The following is a 22,762-nucleotide window of genomic DNA, read 5'->3' as shown; positions in this document are numbered from 1 at the left end:
GATTGATAATCATGAAGTCTCTATTAACAAGTTTGTGTTCTATCTAGATACCAAATGGAAGTGTCAATTTCAATCAACCTACGTCAGATGTTTCTCTATCAAATTAACATGTTGTCCAGACATAAACAGTATAATACACATACTGTGCATAATAAGGAAGGCCAAATGCAAAGGCATTTCTGCACCAGGTGTTACAGATGTGTGCCTGTTCCTCCTCTTCACCTTGCCCTCCCAGGCTTTTGGCTGCCTCACCAGAGACAGGTAAAGGCACAGGAGGCTGGGGAGAAGAATAGGAATAGGTGTGCGCCTGTTCCTCCTCTTTCCACCACCCTCCTGGGCCTTTAGCTGCCTCCCTAGAAATGGCTTCCTGAACTTGGAAACAGACCATTAAGAAATCCTGTAATCAAGATTTATACACCATACTGGGGGCCTAGAAGCTTCTGAGTAGACCATGACTCTGTATACCTTCTTCATAAAGGCCACAACTGTACCCAGGAGGGCCCATGCAATGGTACTATAAAACCAACAGGTTGGTTACACAACAGAATATGTGGATATGAAAGGGATTGCTGTGACGGATCATTTGCTGAAGTTGGTACTCACAGGGCCAAAGATGGCTTCCTCTGCCTCATAAACATAATGATCCAAAGAAATGAAAAAATAACCGGGCTCCACTTCATTGCACTGGCGTCCAATCATATGAGGCCTGCACTGGCACTGACCAGATTCTCTTGAGCAGCTGGAAGAGAGAATGAATTTACATTGCATATCTTTGATAATTGCATCTGCAATGCAGAAAGAATCCAGTTTGACACCACTTTAACTGCCCTGGCTCAATGCTGTGGAATTCAGGGAATTGTAATTTTGTGAGACATTGAACCTTCTCTGTAGAGAATTCTAGTGCTATACCAAACTAGAATTCCCAGAGTTCCATCACATGGAGCCATGGCACTTAAAGCGGTGCCAAACTGGATTATTTCTGCAGTGCAGATGCCGCCTAAAAAAGGACTCACAAAAGTAGATATATGTAGACAAGATTCTGTGACATTTAAATTCTAAGAATTTCTGCACAACTAAAAAAGTGTTTAGAACATGACCCACTGACCACTGTAATGGTGCAACCATCACATATTTTGTTGCTAACTTCTGAAGGTTTGTTTGTAGCAAAGACATTTAGACTGAAAGCCACTCATTTTCTCATGCAAAGGCCATCTGAAAACTTTGGGGACAGACAAATTTATCGTGGAAAAAAGTCCCATGGAAATAGTCATCATTAAAAATTCTGTCTTCCTGTGAGATTATTATGTCTATCCCAGATAGTTTGAATAAGTATGGGAAGTTTCCTGTGCTTGGAACAATGCCTCCATCCTTTGTTATGCATCCCTGATTGTTTTCCAGCATTCAAAAGCTCAAGTTAGCATTCAGCCCAGCTGTGCATTTCAGGTAATTTCTCAAATGATCTATGCTGGAGGAAATTACAGCGAGGAATTTGCATCCTTCTTCCAAACAGGCTGTTTTATAATTAGAAATCAAGCTTGTAAAAATAGGCATCTCAACTACAGCAGTGTTAAGCAGAACTTTCAAGATGAATGAGCCTATTTTCTTCGCAGAGCCGAAAGGGAAACACATGTTGGCCAAGCTTCTTTTGGTGAGTGACACCCACTTTCAGATGGTTTTGAGATCATTGTTGTCAACACATCCAAGTGTTAGGCAGCTTCATGGCTCCACCACACCATTTTAACAGGTTTTTTGAGTATATCTGATGCATGGATGAAGGAAGCATAAACCAAAGGAAAATCTTCATCATGGGAACATGAGCCTGACTGAATGCATTTAATTCTCAGACAGATGGGAGAATAAGTCACTTGTGGCCAGTATTTTTGTTTTAGTGAGATCAAGACTGAGTTTGTTGCTTGTGTGCTCTTATCCTCTGATCTCTCACTACAAATAGAAATCAATAATTTAGCTGGATTATTTGGACATGGACAGAAAAGACTGGATTATCAATGGTGCAATTAAAGCAAATGTTCCAGGGCCCTCAGTAACTAGGGGCCCCATTCTACTGTTGGAACTACACACATGAACACATACAAAAACAAATTATACTGTGTGATACTTTCAAGAGAGTAATACTCCAGCAAAGAGCGGGGCTGCAGATACCTAAGGCTTGGTAACACTGACTGGGTACCCGTACTCAATTTCCCATCTTAGTCCAGCCATATAGATCATTAGAGAGGAGGGAAGTCCTCTCACCATGTTGTCTGGCCACAAGTATGTAATTAGGCGCTCCACATTCTACTTCACATAATCCAAAATCTACAAAATAAAAGAGCTTGGAAACATCACTTTTGGGACAATAGCTTCAAGCATCCATGAGGGATTCTAGCAGTTGTCCAAAAGAATGAATGAATGAATGACGAGCTCTATAAAATAGGTGATAATGATACTTATTTTCATGATATTGATCTACTTTATACAGGGTTCTTGTAAGTTTCACTGAACATATCATGTGTAAATAACTTTCAATTGTAAGTATTATTATTGTTATTATCATTATTATTTTTAAAAGTTCAATAAAGCAGATCTTTCTGAAATTTAAACAAAGCCCAGTCTCGTTGTGGACATGAGACTTACTTATTGTTCAGTGCTCCTCCTTGATCACAATCACATGGTCGACATCCATCCATATCATTGCTCAGTCCCCAGTGTTGAGACTGCAAGAGAAGATATGGCCTGTAAGATATGTAACCAGACATATCTGGAGGGATAGATAAAGTAAGTTAACCAGTAAAGGCAGTGCCAACTATTGAATAAGCCCACGGAGGACAATGAGCAGTGATAGGTGAACCATCTTCCTCTGCTTTTCCTTCCCTTTTCACTATTATTGTCCTATCCTCCACTGATCTTTCAGTGTTAATGTACTAATTAAGAGTTCACATGAATTACAAAGAGGTGGGAAAGGGATGTCCTTGCAATCTGTAGGACAAATGTCAGCACAATCTAAAAGAAAGAAGAATTGGCCCTTCTTTTGCAACACCAGAGGAGTGGCACTGAATTTACTAAGCAAGGATATCTGGCCTCATCATTTGGCTGCTCCCCTCTGGTACTCAGATCAAGGGAAGGAATCTAATGGATAGAATACTGCCTTGAAAGGTGTGTGGGCATATATTTTCACTTATTAGACTTGGCCTGGCATCTTGTTAGTGGCATGAATAAACGCACACAAACACGCGCACACACAAACATTTTTCTTATACTTGTTTTATATACTTTTTTTGGGTGCTGCAGAAGACTAATATTTCCTTCAGCTATTCTGTGACACTTGGGGAGAGGGCAGAACTTGAGAAGCATCTGGCTATGTTTTCTAGCCAGATACAAAATGATTACAGCAGTGCTTAAGACCACCAAAAGATTTTGGCAGAACTCAGCGTTGATGTAATCATTCTGCATCTGACTATGAGGCATAGTCAGATGTTTCTCCAATTGTCCCTGCTCCCCATGTGACATGAAATGGCCATACTGGGAGGGAGGGGGCTTTAGAAGCCATATGTTAAGTCAAGGATAAGAATTTATACCTCAGCGTATTGTAGGTCCACAGGCAGAATTACTATGCTACACTGAGCCACACCAGATTGCAGCCATAGTATTTTTTTTAATTTGAATGGCATATTTTGTGTAACTGTGGTCAGTGATTTATGCATCATGCTTAATAAAATCATGAGGAAGCTGTCCCTTGTTGCATCACTTTTCTAAAATCATCTGGGCTCACCTCCTGTATGTTGTTTGCCTTCAAGTCGTTTCTGACTTATGGCAACCCGAAGGCATATCACAGGGTTTTCTTGGAAAATTTCTTCAGAGGAGGTTTGCTATTGCCATCCTCTGAGGCTGAGAGACTGTGACTTGCCCACAGTCACCCAGTGGATTTTCATGGCCAAGTGAAGATTTGAACTCTGATCGCCAGAGTCATAGTCCAATGTGCAAACCACTACATGCTGGCTCTGGGCCCAACTCCTAGGGCTCAGGTTTTTTCCATTAAATCTCATGTCCTGGTAAACCCCTGACTTGACAACCCTGCTGGGAGGTTTCATTGGGACAGTGACTATCTCTCCTGTACATATAGTTGTTGGGGAAGGGGCTAGGAGCAGGACCATGAGTTAGAACTAGCAATTGGTAGGATAAAGTCCTAGTAGGATAAAGGTGTTGTAGTAGTAGTGGGCAGGAAGCAGGTGATCGGCTCAGATGTCTGAAGAGGACAGACACAGGCAGAGGGATGTAAGCTCTGAACACTTTGTTTTCTTAGTTGTATCAAAGAGCCTATGCAGAAACAGGAAGCTTAGCCATTCAGGTCTCCATGTGATGTTAGAACATGGCATGGGCAGCTTGGAGAAAGACAGTTAAAACCTTACAGGGGAGACATGACACAGGACAAGCAACAGAACTGTGAAATTAAATATGGTACTACAAGTATTGCTAATACATTATAGGCTTTAAAATGAAAAAGTGATTTGTTACTACAAAACAATTCAATTTTTTTGGAAATGTCTAATGAATCTAAATAGACACGTGGTATTGCTTCTTAATCTGGAAAGGTGCACACATGTACTCATGCACTCATGCACGCACACACACACACATATAAAATAAATAAATGGAACAATCAACTATTCTTTTTAAGCAAGATAACTTACCAGACACTGATCACAGTGCCTTCCGATAACAAGACGTTTACAATAGCAATTTCCTGTCTCAGAGTCACAAGGATTCCCTCCAGGAAGTGTTCCCAAAGGATTACATCCACAAGCTATATTAGGAAGCACAGTAAATAAATCAGGATCTAGTTGTTTGGGTCATAATTTTCACAGATTTCAATACAAATATTTATCTTAACACTATCCCTCATTTTGTAGACTTGATGATAAATTGCTCCCCCTCAATGCTGCCTGCTTTCATCACCCTAACTCCTTGTTTACTTGAATGTATTTTGTGGTAGATCAAAGCTAATGGCTCACAACAGCCTTACAACTAGCACTAATCTGCAGTTGGGGGGGGGGGGGGGGAATAGTAAAAACAACAACAAAAGAAATGTATTGAAACACAGAAGTATATTGGAAAAGTATATCATTACAGTCAGAAATTTGGCAATAGCATTGCCTAATGACTATTAAATGACTAATGAAGTAAACAAAAATCAGAAGTACAGTGGGTCCTCGCCTTATGCGGGGATCCGTTCCGGATCCCTCCGCGTAAGGTGAATTCCGCCTATGCTCAAGCCCCATTGTAAACAATGGGGTTCATGCATGGTGGCGCGGCGGCGCGCGGGGCGCAACGGGTGCGCACGCCCATTCAATTGAATGGGATGTGCTGCCCCTTCCGCCCTGCGTGCGCCCCGCGGCTTGAGCACGTATGCTCAAGCCGCGTAAAGCGCGCCCGCGTATGTATTTAACTCTAAAATTAAGGAATTTTACAAAATCTGTGGAGATCTGCACTTGCATTCATCAGTCAAGATGCTGGAAACCAGGTGCTAGCATCTCTCTCTGAATATTTGATAAGGAACAACATTTCTGGCTTCCAAAACAAACTGAAACAAAAACTGCTCTTTCTTTCCAGATGACTATAGAACATTCTGGAAAATACCCATAATCCCATCAAAGCTAAACAATTCAAGATAATATGAATTTACTGTATCCCAATCCTCAGTGAGATGATTCTGATGTACAGTGGCATGGTAAATGCTTGAAGGAAAAGCATGGATTTATACATTCAATAGTAATGAATTTCAATTAGCAAAATTCATACAGTGAAGAATTAGCAATACCATTCAACTGCCTTCTGGAATTTACAAAATGGTTTTCTTTTGTTTTACTTACATTGACAACCAAGAGGATTATCTGAACTTAATCCGTAGAATCCTTCTTTACAGAAATCACAGCGTTCCCCTTCCACAAATAATTTACAGCGGCATTGCCCAGCAATAAGGCCAGCTGAGAAGTCAGTGTAGCGATCACATACTCCATCATTCTGGGAGCCAGCTGGATCACAGTTACAGGCTAAAAACCAAACAAACCAAGTCTTTAATAAATAATCTTGAGTACTGTACAGAAGCATGCATATACATTACCATCTCCATTATCTAAAATTCTACCATCTATATCTCACAGAATTTAAAGCCACTATGCCTCTACCAAATAGAAATCAGCCTGCTCATATATCTGTCATTCTACTGCATAGTTACTGCATAACATTTTAAAAAAGTTCTCTATGTTTCTGAAATACAGAATGGCTCTTTAGAAAAAAGAACTTTCCCATTTGCAAATTTTAGGACAACAAATTCCAATGTTAATTCATATTCATTCTTTCAGAATCACATTCATATATGAAATGTGGGACAAAGAGGGTTGATATGGCTGAAATGTTCACTGCATTTCTCACTGATCACACCAAACTATCAGAAATCGTTTCTCCTGAGTAATGGACTTACGTTCACAAATGTGGGGATCCCGGATATCTCTCTCTGGATGCTGGAAGTAGAAGGGTTTACACTGCTCACAGTTACGCCCTATTGTGTTATGTTGACAGTCTTCACACACTCCACCACTGGTATTTCCAGTTGCCATATAAACAGCCACATCAAAATGGCACTGTGTAGAATGTTCATTGCAGTTGCACTCTAAAACAAAGACACACACCCATTTCCATTAAATAACTACTCTTCCAAGGCCACGTAAATGCCTAATGCTTAAGGTAATCTTTGCATTCAACCCTTGACAAGTGTGTTGATAGTGAAATCAATGATGGTTTCAAATGACTTTTCATTGGTGATAAAGGGAGATGGAATGTATCAGAATAACTAAAAGCATTCATTTGTTAGTTGCTCATTATACATTAACCTTTAGCTGTTTAGAGACTCAAAATTAGATGGAGAAGATACTTAGAAAGCAGCCGTACACTTTCCAATTCTATATTTCGAATACATGAATTTCATGGTAGTATTACTTCTGGCATAGTACTACTAAGTTATTTATTCAGCTTATTCATTTACTGTATATCATATACTTGGAAATAGACAATTGCTACTAAAAACTCCCACTTGATATTTTAGGATCTCTCCTTTGATCATCTATCCTAACTGTAAATTATAAGGTAACCTGTGCTTTTCTGAAGAGAGTATCATGTAAAGAAATTTGGAACTAGGATACAACACTCTGCTTGCCTAGTTCCACTGGTGCAAACCACAACTTTTGTCTTCTTTCACAGCTCTCTGTACCTAAAAACCTGATCTGAATTGTTTCTCAGCTCTCAAGATCAGATTTTGGTTGTTATTGGTGGAATTGCTCCTCTCTGTACACTAATGGAACTACTTCTGCCAAGTGAATGACACTATTAGGTCCTGTTTATTGTGTTGCATGTTGCTTTTCTAAAAGAAAGTACAAAATTGCAGTTAATGTTGTTGTTTGCCTATCTAATATGTTGTGATGCTTGCAAATACATGGTCACCCCTTAATACATTTTAAATCTGTTCTCATACTAATCTACATGTAGGATTTCTTGCTGTGGTGATGATCTTACAATACAGGAAGCTCATCCACTTATCCAACGGGTTAGGGACTGTAGCACTATCAGAAATTGGAACTGGTTAAAAAGCAGAACCCATGTAAATAATATGTGGGAATTACAGTGTCTTGCCTTGGATTACCATGCATGTCCATGCTGCTTGCAAAATCTCTCAGTTGGCTTGATCCCCCCCTTAATTGCTTTGGAAGCAGCACTATGTGCGGTCAATCCCAAGCAAACCTCTTTGGCAAGAACTGAGAAAAGAGCAGACTCCTCATCAGGTTAATGGAACTTATTCTTAATTTGCAAACATCAAAAGAGCAACATCCAAACAATGACACCTTTATTGGGACAACCAAAATGCACAATTACATGTTGCAAGCTTTCAAAGTCACACTGGATTCTTCATCAGGCAAACAGAAGAAAAAAAACCTGAAGATGTTAGTCACAAGCCTGCATTTTCTGTCTCTGGTCTTAGTTCAGATGGTAGAGAAGCATGTGGCTTCACAAAGGAAGGAGACATGCTGGATTCCAAGGAAGCATCTTCTTTGAGTTGCAAATGGACATTAAATTTCCTTGACTTTGAAAATCTCCCAGTAACTGACTGGCCAAAGTGGGAGGTGCCAGCTTGCAGATAGCCCTCCCTACCATCTGAACTAAGACCAGAAACAGAAAATGCAGGCCTATGACTAACATCTTCATTTTTTTTTCTCCTGCTAAAACTTACTTTTGCATGCATTGCTGTTGCGGCCTTCTGCAGGTCTCCATGGCAAATCATGGTAGAAGTCCAAGCATTGTTCACAGTTTAAACCTTTGGTGTTATGTTTGCACATGCAGTGACCATGAACCTTAAATGTGAAAAAAGAAGTTGAAATACAGCTACAGAGAGACACAATATCTTAAAAATGCAAGCAAAGTAATTTCCTCCTGTGGAGTAATGATTCATATATAGAAACATTTGTCTTTGATAATTAAGAGAAAGTTATTTAAAAACAACAACAATCTAAGACTTTTCTCCAACCAGAAAACTTGAAACAATGGAACAAGAGGAAGTAAAAATTATATCATCTTTCACTGAGGTGATACACAGCCTGTTTCCTTTGTAATATGGAAAAGAAGCATAACCTATATGCCAAGAAGAACAGACATATATCTGGAAGTGACAGGGGACACCCATGTCAGCAGGGTTGTGAATCTACTCCAAGTTTTCACCTAAACTCTAAAGGAGCTATTCAAAATGCTGAACCTGTTTTGGAGACAGGGTCTAGTCCTGATCTGGGTCTGTTTACCTATTTTGACCCTCTATATTTGATAACTCTTAGTTTTAGTGTCTTTGTTTATACTGGAAGCTCCCCAAAGGGATTGGTCATTAATGGGAAATTCTTAAGAGTGCAAGAGGCAGAATCATATCAAAATCACTTCAACAATTAGTTAGGAATGCAGTATAGAAACATTTACCATTCCTTCCACTTCTTCATCATTTCCATGCACTGGTGCACATTCACTGGCATGCCCATAACAAAAGCAGTTTCCACGGACCACCATGTCATAAATGGCATAATAATATTTTTCTCTGATTTCCATTCTCGAATCAAGAAGATTGTCTCCCAACGTATGTAGCTTGATAAATTTTACTCTTATATTTGTGATCTTTAACATATCTGAAAAGAAGAAAAGGGAGCACCGGTTTTTAAAAACAAATTTTAAAAAGTAACAGAGTAAGAAAGATGTACTACAAGCAAAATGGTAGTTATTACCCAGAGATATCTTATAACAGAAAAAAATATATGACCAGGAGTCTGGGATTCTGCAGATTCATCCAGCAAAATGAAATTAAAATGGCTATGTTTTAAAGAGACCCCTTAAATTCTTTGACATGCTCCTTTAACAAACTTGTTTGGTTTGTCAAAGCAGAGAAAAATAGAAGATTCTGTGTTCTTTTCTTTTTGTATTCTTTTTATTTTGAAATCTAACTTGAAGATTTCCAGTTTTACTGAAGTCATATTATTTTATGTATTTTACCATTTTGCTATGCATATTGACCTAAATACCATTTTAAAATATACACCAACAATCATCATTTGATACTGCATAATTCAGATAAACATTTGTTAGTAGCAGTAACACCATGTATATGCTATATTCAGAAATCAAGTGCCAATAGAAAGATAGATGCTCTCTTTTCTCCTAAAGTTCAGAAAATTAACAGACACTAAATTGGCATTCAATCCAACCAGATGAATGGCACTTGTCAGCTTCTCCACTTACTTAAGTCCCATTGATTTCAGTGGGTCTACTCTAGTTGAAAGTGAAACTAAATATGTTAAATGTATTTATTTTAATTAACACCCTGCCCTGCTTCCATCATGGATCTCAAATCAACCCAAGGAAGATTTCCCAACCAGCCATTGATTAGATTCAAGCCAGCTCAGCTTCAGCAAAGTTGCTGCATCATGTGCCATCCAGTCCAGAGTAAACTCTGGTCCTATTTTAACCACCCTTATGCTCCTGGACAGGGAAAGCAATAAGCATAAATAAATAAACTGAAATGAATCACTTTGTCAATATTACTCATTAACATCATGAATGGGAATGAAAGCTTCAGATGTGGCTGAAATACTTGCACTGAAGCAATTTTTGGCTTATCAGGCCACTGAAACCTTCACATAAACCTTCCTCATGATGGGCACCTGAAGACATTTCAGCACCCTTTAATCAGCTTACAAGCATGCATGTTTAACAGCTCCTTTGATCCCAGTGGGGAACACAGGCGGGTGTTAATGAAAATTCTTCAGCCCTGGGCCCTGCAATCAGATACACTTTATTGCTGGTCCATTTGAAGCCACCTGTATTGTGAACCTTGGGGGAAAAAACTATCCTCCCTGCAGAGACAGTGTATGGGGTCACTAGATAAATGCCCACTTTGAAATAGTTTTGTTACAGCAACTTCTACTTCTTTTCAACTTAACAAGTGAAAGAGTATGTATCCCAACAGAGAGTGTTATAATCTGAACCAGAGAGACCAATGTGTAAGAGCCAACCCAATCACATGAGCCTCTGAAGTATTCAGAGACTACAATCTATCCAAAGAACTTCAACCAAATTGCTAACTGGGTCTGGCTACAGGAAGCACACAACTCCCTTGTCACAACAGTTCCTCTCGCTGCCGGTTTGGTTCCAGGCTCAATTCAAAGTGCTTGTTATGATCTATAAAGCGTTACACAGTTTAGGTCCATCTGAAGGACTGCATTCTCTAATAAAATCTGCTTGTGTTTTGAGATCTTTTAAGGAAATCCTTCTCTCTGTCCCACTACCCTCATTGTTACATCGAGTGGTAACAAAGGAAAGGGCCTTCTCACTTGTCCCCAGGCTCTGCAGCTCCCATCCCAGAGAAAATAAACTGATACCTTCCTTGCTATCTTTTTTCAGGTCTGTGAACACTTTTCTGTTTGGGCAGGTTTTGGAAGACGATTTGCACAGGGTGAATGGGCCTCACATAATGTGCTGCATTTTCTAACTGCTGTTTTCTTTTTAATGTTGGTGAATTAAAATGGCATTCAATATATGTAAAAAATAATGATTATGGATCATTTAGTGAGGTCCAAACACAAGCATAAATAATTTTATAGAAAGATAAAATAATGGGTACATACTCTGGATCCTTGGGCTATATGGGTCCTCTATTCTAAATGCTGGATCCAGAGCACGGTAAATTACCTGAAACAAACATGATGTGTTATCAGTATTATGAAGATTATTATATCAAAAAAAATTAGGCAGTTCAAAAGGACCACCAACCTCTCCTTCAGAGGAAGGTTCAATATCAGAATACCGGGAATCACAAATAATGTCATCTACTTTCTTCATGGGTCCAATGGAGACACCTGGAAATGAATTTTCACAGTCGTAGGCAAAATATCTGTATACTTGCCAAGTCTTTCCAAAATCTGAGGATCTTTCGATCAACATTGCAGCTGGGCGAAATGTCTAAGAGTAAAGAATGGTAACAGACATGAATATATCTCACAATAGTACAAATTTTAGCATGCTAAAATATAAGATACATTTTAAATTACACAGACATATGTTGAAATAAGTTCCCAGTATCAGTTCTATTTTTCCTAAAAAGTATTTATTTTCCTAATGTATTTTTCTGGATTTTTTTCCTGGTAGCTTCTATAAAGAATAAATCAGATCTCATTGTGGAGTGCATATGTCAATTACAGAATATGTTTAAAGCAACAGTAAGTCTCTTGTAATTGCAGGTGCTTAAACAGGACAATATGCCCAAGGGCCTGAAAACAAGGTAATAATAGTCATCAATCATTCAGGCTGTACAAGCACAAGGTTCACCTGCAAATACTTCTGTTGCTTGGTAAATAGAATACTCCTTTAGTACCAGGAAGGCAATGTGTCAGTGAAAATAAGGATATATTTCCTGGGAATGTTTTTTGATACATTTTTTAAAATCCTAATCACCTTTTCACTGAAAAAGAGAACATCAGACAGCCTAGTATAATCATTGTTGTGACTTCGATGCTTTATGAACTAGTTAATCTCTAGTGTTCCCAAAAAGACAGGCAGCAGAGCTGAGAACGCTGTCTACTCTGTACATTCCGTAACCACTCAGACTTAATTTAGCAGTAACCTGACATAGACTGCCAAAATAAAGCTGCTTCGGGTCTCTTTGGAGGTATGCTATTTAAATGATGCACGGGTCCTAAGAGTCCGGAGGTCGCGCCAAAGCCACACTCCATTCCTAAGCACTGGACTGCAGCTTTGGTGCAGCTTCTGAATTCTTAGGGTGCATGCATCATTTAAACAGCATACCTCCAAAGAGACCCGAAGCAGCTTTATCTTGGCAGTCTGTAACAGGCCTTAGTATTACAAGGCCACAATTCAGTGGAGTCCCTAACTATGCTGTCACCTGGTATGGGAAGGACGTGTGCCAGCATGTGCGCACCCAACCTGCTCCTCCATTCCTGAGCTTTCTTCCTGGGAAGGAAGCCTAGGGAGGAAGCTGCCTCAGGGACCTATGGGCAGTTTCTGAACATGGCTGCAGAGCTTGGAAAAAAACACTTGACTATTGATGGGAAGAGTTAACTGGGGAGGGGGGGCAGACTATGGGCAGTGTGGCCAGGTTTCATGTGTGGAGGCATGGGGTGGGAGGAGGGCAATGCCTTACCTGGCTCTGGAAGAAGGTAGGATGGAGCCCCTGCCTACACCCCCCAAGGGACCCTGACCACCCTGAAGACACACCACCCACAAGCCCTGGCCAGAGCCCACCAGGTGGCTCCACTGACAGAACCTGCTTGGCTCCTCTCTGCTAAGGGACAGCGAAGAGGACAAGCCAGGCAGACGGAGGAGGAAAAAGCCTCTACCTCCCTCTCCCTTTCCATTTGCTGAGGAGGCAGAAGGAAACCATAGGCAATGGAGCCAGGAGACAAGAGTTCCATTTGTGCAGATGCATTTAAATTAAGGACAAATACTACATTTGAATTTATGTCACTGTATTATCTTACACTAGATGGTTAGTCTAGATATGAGAAAACGTTTGTCCTGCTTTTTTTGGTGGCTAAAATTGAACCTGTATTAAACGTCTGATAAAAATCAAATACAGTGAAATTTCCAATTAGCTAATTAATTAGATAAACAGCAGATCATCAATTATCATAAATACTTTATTCTATAGGCAGGAACAGTGCTTCATAATTATCAAAACTATAATCCCCAACAAAAATCTCCAGCACATTTGCTCACCAGGAACAAACATTGAGTGTCCAAATTATTTTCACATGAATTAACCTTCTACAAATGCAATCCCAGCAGATATGAAAGTCTCAGGAGAGTCAAGCTATTGTGTACCTCCCCAGTAAATTATATTTTAAAGCATATGGTACATCTGTTCTGCCAGGACATCTGTTCAGAAGGAAACAAAGGCACTTTGTATACAGATGTTCTCTCCCCCCCACCCCCATTGATTTCAGATGCCAAATGCAAAAGAAATCTAAAACCATTATTTTTGCTGTTTAACGTAATTGTATTGCTGGAATCTGACATGGATATAAGGAGTTGTACAGTGAAAATTTAGGTGGAACTACTAACAGCATACGTAACTATTGGTTTTGCATCAACAGAGATTGAATGATTAGTACTTTCAATAGTAGGCCAGCTAGAGATTACTGCTACAAATGCAAATATAAAACATTTTTAATGCAATCCTGTACATGCCTCCTCAGAAAAAAGACCCATAGAATTGAACTGGACTTCCTTAATCTCAGGTAGATGCGTATAGGACTGCAACCTTAATCTTTTTTCTTCTTTAAAAAATGTTTGGGATTTACTCAAAACAGATTTATCTAAGTGTACAGAAGAAGGCAATCAGCTTTAATGAAGTTTTGCATTCCAGTTTTAACAACTTTTAAAGGGGTTTGTCTCAAAACCAAGGTCATTGCTTGTCTTATTCTTAAATAGCTCATTAATTCTGTAACTGCCATCCATGACCAGTACTAGAAGATTACACAGTGCACATTTGTGATTTGAGAGAATGTTATGGATTCTTTACCTTGAAAGTCATAATGAGATGAGTGAAATGGAATTCAGCTTCCAGATCCAATTGGATGGTCACATTTTCTACTCCTGTGGAGGGAGGGAGAAAGGAAATAATATTGTAAACAAGAACATTTGTTAAGCATTGAATTTCATCTGTGTGTCTCTCTTTGTTTCCTTGACGGAATCAGTCCCGTCAGACCAAAAGCCTGCTGATGTTCTTTGGCTTCAGCAGAATGAAAAAGTATCATATAGATTAAAATTACCACAAACTAGCTACACGTTGCTATACACTAGTTGTTATAGAAACTAAAAAGCACCCGTTTTTGCTATCTCTCTAGAGGAAGGGAAGGGAACATATGGCCCTCCAGCTGTTGTTATGCTGGATGTCCTATCAGCCCTGGCCAGCAAAGCCAGTGGTGAAGGATCATGGAAGTCCAACAACATCTGGAGGGCTCCCTGTTTTCCAAGTCTTCCTCTAGAGCTTATATTACAAGATAGTCATTGTGGGAAACATTAACAGAGCTGAAAGCTAAGTACATGCAAACTGTCACATGCTTCTTCCTCTTAGAACACTTGTGTGTGTGTGTAGACCTATGAATTCTGGATTATTTGTGAACAATATTACACTTTAAAATTAAAATAGCATCTATGGAACATACACTGCCATTCTGACACCACTGCAGACCGATCTTCCCCATATAGGATGGGCTAAAATACTTTTGGTATACCATAATATTCTCAGCATTTATACAAAACATTGTGTTGTTAAACAGTAATAGTATCCACTATGACGTATCAAACTGCACTGCAATCTCTGAAGGTGATCAGTTGACATTGATCTTATCAACAGGGCAAGAATACTAAACCTTAACACAATACCATCCCTCTTGTAAGGCTTCTTTGAATCCCAATGTTGCGCAAATGAGAAGAGGAGGAATTCTTGTTACTGCCAATCAGATATACAGTCGAACCTTTGTATCCATAGGGGATCTGTTCTGGCCACCTTCCCCCGTGGCTATGAAAAATGCAGGACCTCAAGTCCCATTGTCTGTAATGTTGGCGTGACATGTGTGCGGCCACATAAGCTTGCTGTCCATGGATGCTCAGATCCGCAGGTGGCAAGTCCACAGATGGTGAAGTTCCACTGTAGTTCACCATCAACCATGGACGTTTTTTCATGTAGCATTTAAGTGTGGTTTGACATAAAGTGCTCAAGCTGGAAAGATCTATCACCATGCTACCAGCATACACCTCACTGCATTTGAGTTTGGAAGGCAGCTAGGGCTGGGTCTGCCCAGTACTTGGATGGAAGACCACCAAGGAATACTAGGGATCTCAAAGTAAGGATAGCAAAGAGTCCTGCCTGAAACCCTGGAGAACGTCCAACAGTCAGAGTTCAAAATACTGACTCAGTAGAAGTTTCCCATGTTCCCACATCTGAGTGAACCTAGCTTCCTGAATGATCAGGGGAAGGGCTTTGGCAGAACCTAATCTGTATTATTCATACAAGTAACTGTTTTGCAGTAAAATGTGGAGTCAAGATCCTAATGCTGTCCTTTGGTACCTAACACTAGTATCATGTGGCCTTTTTTTCCTTGTCCATACAAATGCAGCCTCGTGTGTCATCAAAACTCTGCTCAAGGTTTCCCAGACCTCAAGAGAAGGTTTTTGGTATGTGAGAGAGTACCAGAAGGCATGAGGGCAGGGCACCAGTTCTGGCAGACACAGTGGAATCTGGTGGGAACATACACCATTGATCGTTCATACTTCATCTTCTTGGCTGAATTCATCTTGTTCTCAAATAGATGGTCCTACCTGATGAATTGCTTTATTGGATCTGATCCAGGTCCATCAAGTCTGCCATTCTGCATTCAACAATGCTCTTGTTATAGGCTGGATGAATTTTAGCTGGCAATTCCTCAGCCTGTGCATATCCCATTACAATGTTTATATATAATTAAATAAGGACATTTAACCTGGTAGAAACCTATAGATGGTGTAGATAGACTTTAAGATATTTAAGTGGAATGTTAATGTTAACCTGGCCTCTCTGGTTTAACCGCTATCATAAGCTGGGAATTTTCATAACCAGAAGTTGATAAAAGTAACCTCAGACAGGGACCTGAACTAACTGACAAGTGGCACAGACCCTTCAATCTCTCAATCTGAGAGGAAGGGGTGGAGAACCCAAGCCTGTTTCACTCTACCAGCTGCCTCTAGATATTAATAAGAAGGGTGTGGATAAATCCTTTTGTTTGCTTTTTGCATGTATTACTTTTGAAGATGGAGGTTCCATTTAACTGTTGTAGCCTTCTATCTACAGATACAATGTACTGTTGGAGTGCTTCCAGGGAGTTGCTAAGAAAAAGGCACTGCATAACTATACCGTCTTTTCTTCCATAACTAATTTTTGGGGAAAGTAAGAAGGTGGAAGAAGGTAAAGCGCAGAAAGCTTACAAGTGAAATACAACTTTTATCTAGATCCTCTCTAAAATTCTGTGAATGAGGCAGAGCAATTTGACCGCCACCAGTACAAGCATACCTAGATAGCCAAGGACCCTGCAAACAGTGGAAAGTACAGCTGAAATTTTGAAGTGCAGGAATCTCAGTGTGTCAATCCCCAAAGCCTTAGGAACCCAAGGAGAATCAATAACCACACCCAAGGTATTGATTCTACTTTTTAAAATTCAGAATCAAAATTGCTAACTTTCTGGTTAAAGCCACCAAAAATGCAAACATTCAAAAACAAACCAACTACTCATGAGATCTCACATGTATATTCACAAGATGTAACTGCTAACCTATACATGTTTGCCAGATGTTTTTAACGATGTTGCTGCTTCCTTGAATACTAACTTGTCGTTCCTCCTTCCAAGTCTGTGATTCTGTGATTCTCTCTTAATCTGTTTCAAGTTCGCTCATTCACTTGTCAGAGTAAGCAGGGTCCACTTTGGTGCATCTTTCCGGCTCTAACTTTCCCACCTGTGATTCCTCCTCTTCCCCTCTGATATACCCAGTGGAGGCTGCTATATGAATCTGGTTCTCTTTTAAGCCTGAACTTTAAGGGTGCAATTGAAGGCAATTAACTTATTTTGGTGATAGGCCTCTTGGACAATTCTTTCTAAGTTTGGGCTAAAAGCCAAAGAAGATGAAAGTCACATTGTTTTGGGTCCCACTTTCGGAGAAAGGTGTGAGAATGAAAGATAGAGAGCCATCATCTGCCCCAGGTTGTATCACTGTCAAAAAACATAAAACTAAATCATGGTCTTTGAATTTCACCTAAAATTTCTTTGAACAGGAAAATTAATTTTTTATTTAATTTTTTTTAACCAAAATCGGATTATTCTCTTCATAGCCCATCCTGTGGCAGAAGTCTAATCTCTCTCTGCCATGAAATATCATGCCAGGGAATCCTTTAAGTGGAAGCAGCAGAAAAAAGGATAAAAATATGCTCTTGAAATGTTAAACAGCAATAATTCAGAATTAAATATGAATTGTAATACATGTCCTTATTGGAGCCTAGTCTAATGCAGAAAACACAAGCTACACAGAAAGAATCATGTGTTGTTTATTTCTGAAGGAAGCTTGTGTGCCGAAACTTTTCTGCATTTCTGATGCCAAGTTTAGTGCAATAAAACTACTTGACAGATATTTACAATACTGAATGGAAAACCCTGAAGACTGAGAGCTCAGCTTAATTCATTTGGGGTGAAAGGTGGACTAAGGATGGATCCCAAGAACACTTACGTAGATGTACATTAACAGAAAATAATTCCAAACAGCTGTGCACAGAACAGACTCTAGTTATAGTATTTTCTCCACTGGTGGGTCTGTTGGCCGTGCATGAAGGTGAGCTGCCTCCCTTTCCCACTCACCCAGTGGCCCTGCCAGACCCGGAAACGACTGCTGGGTAACGGCCAGAAGCCCACTGCCAACAGCAGTCACTGGTGGGAAGGGGCTGCCTTCCAGGTGTTCTGGCCATGTGGGAAAGTAAGTCACCTCCCCTTTCCTGATCACCCAGCAACTGTGCCAGACCCAGAAACGGCTACCAGCCACAGCAGTAACCCACCCCGACCATAGCAGAGGCAGCTTGGCTTGTGGAGGGGGTGCCAGGTAGCCTTGGGGTAACACCAACCCTAGTGATGCCACTGAGCACACCCACTGAATCAGTGGGATTTACATAATGCTTGTCTTACCATTCAGCCTCAGAGGGAGGCAATAGCAAATCTTGGCAGAAAACTGTAATGGATTCACCTTAGGGTTGCTATAAGTTGGAAATGACTTAAAGGCAGAATAACACTTCTCAGGTTCGCAGGGCACCCAAAGTAGCTCCAAATGCAAAACAACAAAACAAACAAAACAAAACAAACAAGCTTCATTTATATACTGCTTCATACCACCTAAGCAGTGTCTAAGCGGTTTACAACTGTAAACTAAAAAACAACACTAAACACCTAATAATTTAATAAGGCTTGAAGAAACAATTACTTAAAAAATATCATCATTACCTTGTCTTTGAACATCAGGCAACAACAAAGTATATTTGTACCAAACTGTTTTGACAATCTTTCTGAAAACTGGAAAGAAAGCAGCTTCATGGGAGATAAGAGTTCCTAAGCCTAAATCCACTACCAAGAAGATCTTGACTTGAGACACTGCAAGAGTGAGATTATTCATTGTGAAACATGTCTTCATTTGCATCCCTCTAGCTTGTGAGATCTGAACTCATAAGTGAAATTCATCCTTTCGGGGGGGGGGGGGGGACAACTACATACTGTATCATTATTTCCTTCCACTCTTCGTATTTTGAAATTTTGAAAACCTTTTCTGGGATAAAAAATCCTAAACTTAAATTAAAGGATCTACTTTTACAAAAGGAAAATACTTTGGTGAAAGGATTGCAATTCTATGAAGCAGACGCAGTAATAATTACAAGGCAAGCAGCTGTATAGATAATTTTGAGCACCGAGAGACATATACGATCAGTTGAGGGACACAAGTTTTGTTTTAGAAGATTCCTTCCCATATAAATAAATAGCCTACCAGTTTCTGACTGCCACCACAACTTGAGGCGGTTTGGAGCAAATGTTGTGACCACATTTTCAATGCGATGGCTATCAGGGTTGAGAGTCTCATGGAATGGGTCTCTTGAATCACATGTGAAACATTTTTTGTCCTCCTAAAATGAAACAAAGAAATTAGTCTTGCAGAGGCCACTATTTCTGAGTGTGATCACCACGCTTGACAACCTTATAGTTTTGACAAATACCAGGCATATTGGACTTCAAATAGAAAATGTGCATCATGTTTACTTGTTGTTGCTGCTGTTGTTGTGTGTCTTGTGGCGCAGTGGTTAAATGCCTGTACTGCAGCCATTCACTCGAAACCACAAGGTTGCGAGTTCAAGACCAGCAAAAGGGCCCAAGCTTGACTCAGGCTTGCATCCTTCCGAGGTCGCTAAAATGAGTACCCAGACTGTTGGGGGCAAATTAGCTTACTTGCTAATTAGCTTACTTGCTGTTCACCGCTATGATCTTTGGAATAGCGGTATATAAATAAAACAAATTATTAATTATTATTATTTAAGCCATTTCTGATTTATGGTAACCCTAAGGTCAACCTATCATGGGTTTTTTGGGGCTGAGAATGTGTGGGTTTCGATGGCTGAGCAGGGAATCAAACTCTTCTCTCCAGAATCGTATTCCACTGCTCAAATCACTTCCCCAAGCTGGTTTCATGTTTACTTACTTCCCAAGAAACAGTCTCAGGTTGTATTGCTATCAGTGTGGAGCTATTGAGAGAAGGTCCTGAATACTGATACCTCTCCTTACAAAATATGAATGGATCAATTTAATACATTAATTTATTCAAATATAAATTTTATATATTTCACTTGGTTGAGCGAACTAATTGATACACTGGCAAAGTGAAAAGCAAGATCACATCCTGAAGGAGAAAAAAAAATCTTGTGAACATGTAATGTCTCTTTTAAAAATAAATAAAAGTTCAATTATTCCACAGATATATTGTATAAATCCCCCCATTAGCTATATTTCTAGGGGAAGGGACAAATGCAGAACTCTGTCGGGTTATTCACTAGTACACTTGTCCCTCCACATTCGCTAGGGTTAGGGGCACAGGACACCCGTGAATGTGTATAACCCGCAAATAACAAAAACACTATGGTTTCTTACCTGAGAGAAATACCTCTCTAGGAATCTCTAGGTCCTCTAGTGCAACTCTGTAGTCAACATCTGCTATACGTTGCACTGGAGGAGCTACAAATGCCCAGTGGAGTGTTCTCCCTAGGAATCTCTAGGTCCTTCAGTGTGACTTTTGGTTAAGTTGGCCATAGAGTTGCGCTGAAGGACCTAGAATATATTAATAAAATCTGTGAATAATCAAATCTGCAAAAGACAAAGCTGTAAATGTGGAGGGACGAGTGTACATACCGCACTGTTTGTGCAATAAGATTCATATTATACAGTTTGGCAGACAAGAGTCCTTTCCCTGCCACTATTTCCCAGAATAGTAGCTAAGATGGAATGGGTCACAGCCAAAAGAATTCAAGATGCCCTCTCCGTGTTTATACTGTCTCCAGGACCACTAGTCAGGCTCCTTGCTCTGCCACAAAATGTGGAATTGTGGAATTATAATCCTTTGCATGATGCTTGGGCACAATTCTTGTTTAGCCTTGAAGAACTACTGCAGGATTAAGTTTGTCAGATTCCAATTCTTCAAATCTTGTTACCTAATTTGCACATTACACACACTATCCCCCCCCCCCCCCGCCACTACATTTCTTATTTGGTACTGTTATAGCACAATCTAATCTGAGGCAATCACCATTGTGTAACTGTGAGAGTACTGGACTTGGATCAGGGCAGTGACATCAGTAGGGCTGATGCCACCTGGTGCAGTAACTCATCATGTCACACACGCCATTGACCTCCTCCCACACTTAGTAATGTATTTTGTACCAATGTTACTAGCAAAATTAAAACTCTACCTTTAAATTACAATATCATATGCACAGCCTAAATGTATTTAATAATAATAATAATAATAATAATATAGTTTATTTATATACCGCTATTCCAAGGATCATAGCAGTGAACAGCAATAATAACAATACAACAGTAAAAATATTGTAAATCACAAAATACAACCCCCCATACAACATCATATACTAAAAACAGATAAAATCCATATAAAAACATCCCCATACAAGTGGCAGAATAGATGACATACACCAATTGCATAGCGAGGGGGGAAAGTATGGTCAGCAGGCTCATGGGGGAAATGCCTGGCGGAATAAAAAAAGTCTTTAGATCTCTCTTAAAACTGTCAAGGGAGGTGACTGCACAGAGCTCACATAGTTTCATGGGGTTCAAGTAAAAATCTGACAAGATATGATGTTTTTAAAGAAAAATTTCAAAGAGAAATTGGGGGGAAAAAACCCTCCATTCTCCATTCACTGAGTCTTGTGCCACTCGTGGCTTCACTTCCGCTGAGTTCCAGGGTTTTAAAGGAATGCAAGTGAATGCCACAGCTCATTTCTGCCAAAAGGCAGACATCTGGGGATCAGTGGTGTCACCCTCCTTAAGGTGTCAACCAGTGCAGTTCACACTTCACACACCTCTCTAGTGACACCCCTGCATCACGGAGATCAAAATTCATATCTGGTTGGTCACACAATCAGTAATCATTAGTGTTAGTTATTCTTATGTATCACATAGGTTGCCTTGTAAGAAAATGCTTCTTTCTGCTTTAATGAGATAACCAAATCTGTAATGATATATTTCCCTTTCAAAAGCCAGGGGAATTCAATAAAGAAAACCCTAATGCTTTGGGACCAGAGTTGTCTCATGTTGCCTGAAGCTCTACAAAGCCATGAAACTGAAAAATGATGCTTTAACAAGTGTCTCATGATTAGTAACTATGGGGCGAAACAGACGGCCCCTTTGTGGCAGCTTCTGGGTGGCTTGGAGGCATGATGTTTAGACGACACACACCCCAAGCTGGCAGGAAGCCACCCACATAGGGGGCATCTTTGAGGTGCTCCAGCAGCGCAGCATTTAGATACTGCACACCGCAACGCCATGGCAATGGCAGAAAAGCCAGCATTTTGCTGGCTCAAAAGGAGCTGGCCAACATCCGGGTTGGGGGTGTGGGGTGCAGTTGTTGTGGCCCCAACCTGGTGTTCAATTGGGCAGTATTAAGCCGCCCCTTTAGGGCTGTCTGTTTCAGCTCTAAATTGTGCAATTGTGCATACAAACTATGTATTTGCTTACAACTTATTCTCCACATACCCAACATGAGATAGTCTTAACTCTGGTCCTAAACTGGAGGTTTTTTAAACACTGAAAGCATGTACTATATATATTCAACTATAAATTGGCCTCAGATATAAGTCGAGAGCAGGCTTGGGTGCGGGGTCAAAATTATGGATTTTGGTATGACCCATGGATAAGTCAAGGGTAGAACTTAGAGGCAAAGGATCTAAAGTATGAAGCAAAGGAAAATAATGCCAAAGAACTTACAAAATTCCAGCAGGCATAACTATGCTCACACTAAATGCTGGATGGTAGAGGTGGGTCACTGCTTCCAGAACACATTTCATTCTTGCCTTTCATCAGGGGATGGCTCCTTTTTTAAT

General features: G+C 40.0%; 1 protein-coding gene across 1 annotated transcript in view; it reads right to left on the bottom strand.

The window, feature by feature from the left end:
* Positions 1-22,762, bottom strand: part of LOC149312378 (laminin subunit beta-1-like) — a 69,368-nt gene that overhangs the window by 36,878 nt on the left and 9,728 nt on the right. Inside the window, exons 3-13 of the mRNA XM_089524505.1 lie at positions 19,147-19,282; positions 14,117-14,190; positions 11,350-11,538; positions 11,205-11,268; positions 9,010-9,212; positions 8,279-8,399; positions 6,479-6,667; positions 5,868-6,047; positions 4,689-4,801; positions 2,635-2,714; positions 604-739 (exon numbers count right to left, since the gene is read on the bottom strand). Of these exons, the coding sequence (XP_089380631.1) occupies positions 604-739; positions 2,635-2,714; positions 4,689-4,801; positions 5,868-6,047; positions 6,479-6,667; positions 8,279-8,399; positions 9,010-9,212; positions 11,205-11,268; positions 11,350-11,538; positions 14,117-14,190; positions 19,147-19,282 (1,485 nt within the window). The remainder of the gene's footprint in view (positions 1-603; positions 740-2,634; positions 2,715-4,688; positions 4,802-5,867; positions 6,048-6,478; positions 6,668-8,278; positions 8,400-9,009; positions 9,213-11,204; positions 11,269-11,349; positions 11,539-14,116; positions 14,191-19,146; positions 19,283-22,762) is intronic.

This window comes from Sceloporus occidentalis, unplaced genomic scaffold, assembly GCF_023333645.1.
Source record: "Sceloporus occidentalis isolate IW3139 unplaced genomic scaffold, rSceOcc1.0.p SCAF_5, whole genome shotgun sequence".
Lineage (NCBI taxonomy): Eukaryota > Metazoa > Chordata > Lepidosauria > Squamata > Phrynosomatidae > Sceloporus > Sceloporus occidentalis.
This window is presented reverse-complemented; position numbering and strand designations above follow the sequence as displayed.